This window comes from Glandiceps talaboti, chromosome 13, assembly GCF_964340395.1.
Source record: "Glandiceps talaboti chromosome 13, keGlaTala1.1, whole genome shotgun sequence".
NCBI lineage: Eukaryota > Metazoa > Hemichordata > Enteropneusta > Spengelidae > Glandiceps > Glandiceps talaboti.
Window position 1 is genome coordinate 15,675,772 of NC_135561.1, and position 9,689 is coordinate 15,685,460.

General features: G+C 37.4%; 1 protein-coding gene across 1 annotated transcript; it reads right to left on the reverse strand.

Annotated features, from left to right (window-relative positions):
• Positions 1-209: 209 nt before the first annotated feature.
• LOC144444334 (uncharacterized) lies at positions 210-8,821 on the reverse strand. Its single transcript, XM_078133746.1, has 10 exons — positions 8,697-8,821; positions 7,297-7,568; positions 6,047-6,237; positions 5,177-5,244; positions 4,547-4,770; positions 3,472-3,648; positions 2,956-3,142; positions 2,151-2,410; positions 951-1,102; positions 210-377 (listed from the first exon to the last, which is right to left on the reverse strand). Exons 2-10 carry the CDS (start codon positions 7,541-7,543, stop codon positions 210-212), a joined length of 1,674 nt encoding a protein of 557 aa, XP_077989872.1. The 5' UTR covers positions 7,544-7,568; positions 8,697-8,821.
• Between the last annotated feature and the right edge of the window lie 868 nt (positions 8,822-9,689).

The following is a 9,689-nucleotide window of genomic DNA, read 5'->3' on the forward strand; positions in this document are numbered from 1 at the left end:
TCTCTCTCTCTCTCTCTCTCTCTCTCTCTCTCTCTCTCTCTCTCTCTCTCTCTCTCTCTCTCTCTCTCTCTCTCTCTCTCTCTCTCTCTCTCTCTCTCTCTCTCTCTCTCTTCCATACCGTACCAGAAATTAATCCATGATATATAATACGTGGCATATTTAAATTATACAATATCTTTTAATAATATATGTCGAAAATGGATTAAAAATTAAAGACTACCATCTGTAAATTGATTTATAAAACCATAGAATTCGTTGACTTTTGAATATATCCCAGGTAGGCGTGGTCGAGCACAACCATATCCCCAGCTGATTATTCCGTACAAGTGCCATCGATTATCATCTAGTTGACACATCAAAGGACCACCGCTATCACCCTGGTAACAAAATAATATACAAATAAATGCGTTTAATATAGGATAGCATACAGGCAGGCAGGTAGACAGGCACGCACGCGTACGTACATACGTACACACACATCCACACACACATATACATATAGACAGACAGACAACTAGACATGCATACATACATACATACATACATACATACATACATACATACATACATACATACATACATACATACATACATATACATACATTACCTTAGTTTACCTTAGTTACACCCCATCTGACCAAAACCCGACGTAAAGGTTATAGTTTAATATTCAGTTCGACCTACTATCTCCGTTTTTGCTAGTACATTGACGTCTTGTTTTATATATTGGCGTTTTCGCCAATACTTGGGTAGCAACCAAGACAAACTCCTGAACATGTAATACAGTTCAAGCAAAAGAAAATTAAAAAATTTAGGTAGTAAACAAATATACACCGACCATCATATCGGAATTTAGTTAAATTTTAATTATGTTGGATTAGACCCATCAATGAAATGGTTGCTCTATAAACTAATTAACCACTGGGCAATTAATTGAGATTTGTGCACACCTCGCAGGCATCAACACCACCAAGTTCTTGACCAGCACAGAACATCCTTGATGTCAGAGGGTCACTGCTGGTCCATTCACTAATGTATTCCCGACAGTCTTCCCATGATACAATGGGAACACTTGCTTCTATCACCGTACTTGTGTAATCTCCTGTAATAAAAGATGACATAAGTATTATAGAAAAACTGTGGGTCTTTATTATACCCATTGTATATTTTGTGCAAACATAGGATACACCGTTCTACTGTATCAAATTAGAAATTATATGCACATCGCTGTTAAAAGAATAATGAAATTATGCAATAATATCACAAAACACGTTTAAAAAAAAATATTTTTCAAATGATTGAAAATATAAACAATCATTTCACGCAACGCTGATTTCGTCGCTTTCACGTGATGCAAAAGGGATTGGCATCATAAACAGTGCATGACTTAGAGGAACATGTATAATATATTGATAGGGCTGGCTAAAAAAATGAAATATTACTATAAGAACAGGTCTCGCGTTATTCTCACATACAGCAATCGACAAACTAGCACACATATGGTTCAGAGTAACAACCCCCCCCCCCCCATCATTGAAACCGTGATTCAGAGTACCACACCACCCCCTCCTCCTCATTGAAACCAGAGATTTAAGTGGCATGGTTTAGAGCCTGTAACACACATCCATCATTAAAAACACCATTCAATCAAGTAACACCCCCCCCCTCCCCTCCATCATTGAAACCATTGATAAAGACATTTTCGTAGTATTGTTAAAATATACCACACATGTACCATCAAAACATGCACAAAAGTGGATGCAACTAAGCAAGACACATCGGACGTCAATAAACCCCCACCCCTATCCCAGCCCCCTCCCATCATTGACACAATTGATAGACATGGTTCTGATGTGAAAGTCAAGGGATCAAATTATTGAAATGCATTGAACAGACGATATAGACTTGGCTATCTGGCTAGATATACTGGCTCAAACGAACAAAAATCTCAAGAACGCAGATAGCTATACGTCTGTGACCAAAGATATACAAGGCATCAATAACAACCAGGAGCCACTCCCAACCCACCATTGAAACAACTGATGAACACCGATTTTGATGTTAGATTGTTGAAATAAACAACAAAGCATCAACAAATAAACAAGACGTGGATGAAATTGAAACTACGATAAAATTTACTTTTTTCTTACCAGTTTCTGTTGTCTTTCCCCACCCAACTATAGTGCAAACCGTGTCTTCAGCAACTGTCAGATCAGAAGGCGGTAAACAGATCGGGTAAACGTAATCATCATACACGACACTCTCTTGCAATTTCAACACCGCCAAATCGTAGTCGTGGTCATTGCCAACATACATCGGGTGTTGGACTGCTGTCTTCACACGGATACTAGATAGCGATGCCGAGGAACTAATATTAGATGTTCCAAACACTACAAATAGTTCTTCTATACTGCAAAAAGAAAACCAAAAAGATACAGAAATACGCACTTGCAGTTCTAGATATTTACCCTATATACATATACGTTTGCACATTGTCCATGTTTTAATTACATGTATTGCTTTGTTCTCCATCGTGATGAGCGCTTTAATATATATAATCATATATATCACGGAAAACTTTGCCAAGCGGCATTAGACATATCTTTACGTAAATATTTACGCCATGAACAAGTTTCCCACTGATGCCTTTAATAGTTAAAGAGTTGTGGCTTTTTAATTCTTGATAATCAGGGAAGTTGTACATTTTGCAAGAACTTGAATAAGTCAGAGTCCCTGTACTGTGCAACAAAGGTGCTTTAAATTTAGCCGCAAAAAGTTTACCTTCCAGACAAACCTAATTCCAAGTATAGTATCACTTGTGAGAATCTAACATTGACTAAAACCAGGGACGTATAAACTGTTTATACGACGCGTCCCTGCTAAAACTGAGTAATTAGAAAATGCAAATTACTCAAAGTTTATACCATTATCCCCTGATAGGGGTGTTTTACTTACACTTCATCCTTCAAACAGTGAGCAGCCGTGAGAACTAATTGGGGTTCTATGAGCGTAGCACCACAGAAATGACCATCGTCGTCATTCTGTAAGGACACCAGCCATGGCCAGTCACCTTCCCATGCCGTAGAGCCTCCCACGATTCTCGGTGCTGGCTGCGGATCACTTTTTGGTCGAATGCCACAACCTAGAAAATATTAGCGTGCCCTGAGTTAACCTGCAAATTTATTTGTTGTGTTGCGTTGTGTTGTGTTGTGTTGCGTTGCGTTGTGTTGTGTTGTGTTGTGCTGTGCTGTGCTGTGCTGTGCTGTGTTGTGTTGCGTTGCGTTGCGTTGCGTTGTGTTGTGTTGTGTTGGGCTGGGCTGGGCTGGGCTGTGCTGTGTTGTTGTTTCTGTACGTTTCACTTGGCATTGAGATTTCTCCTTCATCCATTTCAACAGCTCGCAAGAACTCAATGAATATTAAACAACGCGCGTGATTGCACATCACTAACAATTAATAATTCAATCAACTTGCCTCTGGGTAGGCCACGTGACGTGGAATGTTGCTGTTGTGTGTTTGGTGAGGTTAAGGACGACGACACTGTATTAGAACCGGACGGAGAGTCAGTGGCTGAGGAGTATGATGACGTCATAATGGGTGGCAAGGTGTGTGATGGGGACACCGAGAATCTACTTTTAGTGGTGATTCCATCTGTTGAAACATAAACACGACAAAAATATCTTAAAAACTAAAATAAATGAATCGAAGAATTTAAAGAAAAAGACAGAAAACAAGGGTGTAATATACTGTTAATAGTATACATGCACGCATTGGATAGTATAGCTAAAATCAGGATTAATGTCTTACATACCAGATTAACGGATTATGATTTATTATTTAGTAATATTAATGTTGACGTCAAATCCGCAATAATGACATCATGTCGGTTCTGACGTCATACATTGTATCACTGTTGTTAAACAGTAGACTTATGACGTCCCTTGAGAAATACGTTGAATTTCATATAAGTTTCATAATTAAGTAATCATATATATTCTCGTTGCTTCTCCATGTAATTCAATTACATCTGCATATTTAAATAATATAAACTGAGAAAGACATTAGCACATGTACAGTGACATACACATACGCAACTGTTTAAAAGGACACACGTACGTACCATCAGACAGACAGACAGACAGACAGGCAGGTAGATCCACCACATAGATACAGACACAGATCGACACACACACACACACACATACAGACAGACACACACACATGTACGTACAAAATTCACGTACATACACACACACACACACACACACACACACACACACACACACACACACACAAACGTCTTGTTTTATAATTCTAGAAAACAAAGTGACACCTGTTGGTGTTATGCGAAACTTTGGCGACAGCGCCCTCACACAAGATTTAATTTGTGCTACGCCACAGTCGGTTCCTCCAGCTGTTTATCACTTTAAATCATGAACAACGGAGACGATTGTCTATATAAAAATGCACAGCCTTCAACAGGAGACATGCCTTTTCTGTGCCGCATTGAGATAAAGACTGTCATTCAACTAGCCATTCAACAACTTACCATCCTTTTCCTTCACGTGCACTTCAACGGAGTTTGGGACGACGCCAGAGAGAACAGCTACACCATTGTTGTGTTGAGACGTTGATATCGCGTCATGCAAGATATCCCTTACAGAGTTTCTAAGCTCTGTTGTTTTATCGCCCTCTGACGTGTCCTTTGTGATTGAGTTTGAATTCTCAGCATCCCGAAAGTAAAGTTCAAAGTCCACTCTAATACTACCACCACTATTAAAAGAAAGAGTATATTTCAGTAAAATAAAAATTTAAAAGTGAAGTAAACTTACCACAGCTAATATTCAAGAGAGAACATTTAAAAATAAAACTAAGATTCTAGAGCTTCAATGTAAATTATTTTGTTCTTGAATTGTTTGTTTGTTTGTTTGTTTTTGTGATTATGTGGGGAGGGGGAGGGGGTTACAATTTCAATGATAGTCTATAATAACATACGAAATTCATGCCACGCTAGCACTCAATCAATAAGCCTGACAGGGCTGAACAACAGAAAGTCTATCTTACAATCTACTGTCACAGAATGTACAGATTCCTAAAGTGTGCTTTTTGGTAATTTTCAAATCTTAGACAAGAACAAAGAATGATTTCCATGTTATTGCATTTATAGTTATTTTCTTACCGTAACTGAGTGACTACGGATTTAAGGTATCTGTCGGAGAGGGCGCTGTTAAGGAATATTGAGTCGATCTGCAAAATATCCACATTACATTAATTAACACACACGAAACAAACTATAGACATTATAAAAAAAAACATAAAACACCCGAATAAACAAAAAGAGATATAAGCCTAACAGTTATTTAAACCAGGAATAAATTTGAATATCTTTAGTTATTTCTGGGGAAAACGTTAACGTTTATTCAATTCCGTTTAGTGTGTCATTCAATCAGTCAAACATTCACTGACCATTGTATACAAATTTGCTTTACTCACACAACAATTTCGACATAATTATGTAAACCGTCGTCAAAAGAAGGGAAAACACGATAAGTCAACGGATAAACACGAGAAAATAAGATAACATGGTGCACTGGATCATTCCCTAAAAATGATATTTTCACTAGTCAGCAGGCTGTTACATATACAGTAATAGATAAATCAAACGACCAGCATTTAGAAATGTCTGAACTATATACCAGAAGCTAAACTTTCTTCGGTGTCAAGATAAAACACAACACTTCTATCCCTCAAAATGGTGTTTTACGCTGCAGCCTGCAGCAGACAATATAACCTTGTCAAATGATCGGCACTAGAAATTTTGCACCATAGTAACTAGTAGAAACATTTTTCGATGTCCAGGTACAAATATACCACTGGATATATCCCTAAAAATGATGTTTTACGCCGTAGCAGAGAGAATAGCAGTGTTGGCAGTAGACAGTAAAATAAGTCGTGGGGAGAGCGCCCTCAACGACCGATATTTCAGTCGCCAATACCAGCAGTATTCATATTGCCCTACATTTTACCGAAATAGCGTTACGTTTCTCACCTCATTTTCAATGGCTGTAACCAACGTTAGATACTCTACGGTAGAAGTATTCGTATATGCCGGAATAAACGTCACTTCCGTCCCATCCAGAGAGACAACTGTAAATGTGCAGATAAATATAATTTCAGATATTTGGGTGGACGTAGTGGAAACGATAACCTTAATTTCTTCACCTCTCCCTGGAATAAAAACTTTAAAGAAAAAAAAGAGAGAACTTTTGGTAAAAAATAATTTGATAAGTCGTATTAATAATTTATCATCGATTCTCAAAAGTGTGAAATTAAAAAAAATGGATGGATTGATGGCAAATTTTTTTCTATAAGGAACGTATAAGGATGCCATTTATTGGCCATTGGACGTTAACATAATAGTGTAAAAAAATAGATTTTTGGCTGGTGTAATGATAATTTGTATCTGGTGTTATTATCCCGGGGATAATACATCTTGAAACGAATAACTTTTATCCTATAAAATGGCTTGAAGATGATATTATCGATTTACACTGAACGACAATTTATAATATTTGACGTTGTAATAGTGGATATGGAACAACTTGTCGATGTAAATAACATCTATCGTATACGCCGGCAGAGGGTGTGGGTTGGTGTGTAGTTATCGCTATGAATTAACTCAATATGAAATTTAAAATCTGAATTTGCCTTGCTTTGATATCTCCAAGATACAGTGAATTTCACAATACTATGCAGCTTTAAATTTTCTGCCCAATTGATACATCCACGCAGAAACCGATAAGAAACTGGATATGTTACACTTTAAGATAGCAAGATTGAATGAGTACAGTTTCTTGCTACATTTTGCCTCAGTGAAATGAACTACACATGCCACTATACAGACATCAAAAAACGTTGCAAAGGACATTTTACGCACCCTTCATCGGATGTTTGATACTAAGAAAAACATTGGTGCCCGAATGTCTGCATGGAGTTGCAATGCATTGAAATGGTTCCCTAATTACCAGTAAATGTAGCAAAAAATTAAAATGCGATCTTACTGTTGAAGTGTGGCATATAAGTTTATTGTTGGTTTCTGCGTGGTATCTATAAACCAGAAAAGCTGCACGGTATTTTGAAATTGATTGTATTACTATATTACACCTACTAATTTCAAAAAAAGTTATGCATTTTTACGTTGTGGTAACCTTTTCAATAGCAGAGCAGAAAAACACATAAATGGCATGAACAACAGCTGTATACAAAAACAGAAACACAAATATATACGGGTACACATACCTGCAATACATACTGCAACTACAATGACGGCGATAACACCTACGGCCACCACCGCTATGATAGAGGAACAGTTTGCTCCAAATCGTTTGGTTTCATTTCTATCATCAACTGCTGTAGGACTCTGATGTGAATATGGATATCGATACAGGTGTAACCCTGGATACGAGGACGTTGTATTGCTGTATCCTTGGTAACGTTGTTCTCCCTGAATGTCGTCAAATGCCTTGTTATCATACAGCTGGGCCATCACTACATCTACTCATTTACGCAATCTGTGTTTGTGTGGGAAACAGACAACCCGGTATTTTCAAAGGGTTTATTTTTACATGCATTAGTATACAACCAAATAACTCGAACGCCGAATGACACACTTCATGTCAGCATAATGTTCATCTTTCCGTTTGTTGACTTGAAAGAGTTAAAAACCCGGAGTGTTTTCGATTGTGTTTCGAGTGATTCCGAATGGTATTACAAGGTACCACACCCTCTATCAATTATTTTACAAAAGAGAGTTAGTGTGAACCTAACTTCTCTAGTTTGAATACATAAGTTGGTTTGTACCTCTGTGATTGGAAGAACGGTAGACCCAACGATATTTAGATTACATTACTGTGATATTTTCTTTTACTACTCTCAGTATTTCATCTAGTTCGTACTTTTTATGAATCGAATGATCATATATCTGGAATTACACGACGCATGAATTTATCATACTTGTCAACAAGTGAAAGAATAACACAGATCTAGAACTGTTGAAGACGGGAAAGAAGTGGCCGTAATGGAGAGGAGGGATATTAATTACTAGAGTCGGAATCCAATAAACTTTAGAGGAATAACATTCTGATATCAGAAGTGACCGTTGGTAAAACAGTTTCAAAAGTGACATTGAATATAAGTGTTTTGAGCAGACGTTAGTCGTTGTTTATATGGTTGTATCAACATCTAACAATGTAAAATACAGAAGTCTTTTGAATAAAATACTGAGGTGTGCCACTTACAGCTTAGGTCAAGGTTTCGATGACCCAAGATCCGTCTATCACGACTTCATTTAGGAAATTTTAATACAAATTAATGGTAATTGAGAACGAATAGCATTTGAATGTACACTTTAGTTGAATATTAATATATATGGTGGAGAGTGGACAAGTCACTCCCTTAAAAATGGTCAAATAAATCTACCGAGCTAGCTAGCAACACCTTGAACACAGACAAGGAAGGGATATATTTTCCTTTGCTTGTCTGTGGTTTGATTAAATATTCCGCGACGTCTTGGCCAAACCAGGACAGTTATGGAGTGGATACTCGCACTTTTGATGAATCATCGGAACCATGGTAAATATATATTTCATACATAACTTCAAAACTACAGATACATCGGTGACATTGCACACTGAACTTACCGGGGAGATGGTAGGTAGATCTCAGCATGTATCCCAAAGTACTAGTGTTGTCTCCGGAATCGCCATTTTGTCAATAACAACCGGTACCGGCTCCATGTGATATATCGTATTCGCCCGGTAGTTATCAAAGAGCGTGTTCTCAGTAAGACTTCAAGGTGATTTGCATAAGGAGAAAATACCAGTGAGTAGTCTATTGTTAAGGAGGGTGCGGTTTTCAGACTGACCTACATAAGAGTATCACGTGGTCCACGGTCATATGAATTGGGCTTATATAAAGTCATTGTTGAAGTGTATAACCTAGGCCAAACAAGAAATATTGTATGTGTTTCCGATATCCCGACCGACCGACCCTAGTTTAGCCTCCGACCCTAAAAACAAAAGAGTTGAAATTCTTTGTCTTCTTGACCTTCATGCATGTCTATTTCTTGCCCTAGTATTGTCTTTACATATTTCATCAAAGTATCACACAAAGGGTATTATGTCCGATATTTTGTTTGATTTTGGGTCGAAGCAATATATTTCAAACGAACCGTACCTACAATATATATTTTCTGAGTCCACGTTATCGGAAACAATCAGTTACTGTATTCTCTTTCGCACTACTTAAACATACATAACAATAGTAGTTCAAAATATTCAACAAGTGTCACCTTTTTTAACAATGTTTTCTAATATCTGATGATCATGAACATTGGTCAACTTATATGAATTACACAATGTGTTATTGATATGTTATATTTGTGGCAAATCCAATTTTATTCAAACATTTGTCACGATACCAATCAAAGGGGAATATGCAAATATTGTACCATTGCTGTGAACTTAATTAGATGTTCATAATTATTATATTGCAAGTTGCCTAAGTAAATTAAAACCACGGAAATACTTCGATCACACACACACACACACACACACACACACACATTACACACACACACACACACACACACACACACACACACACTCGCACGCACACCCACACTCACACCCACG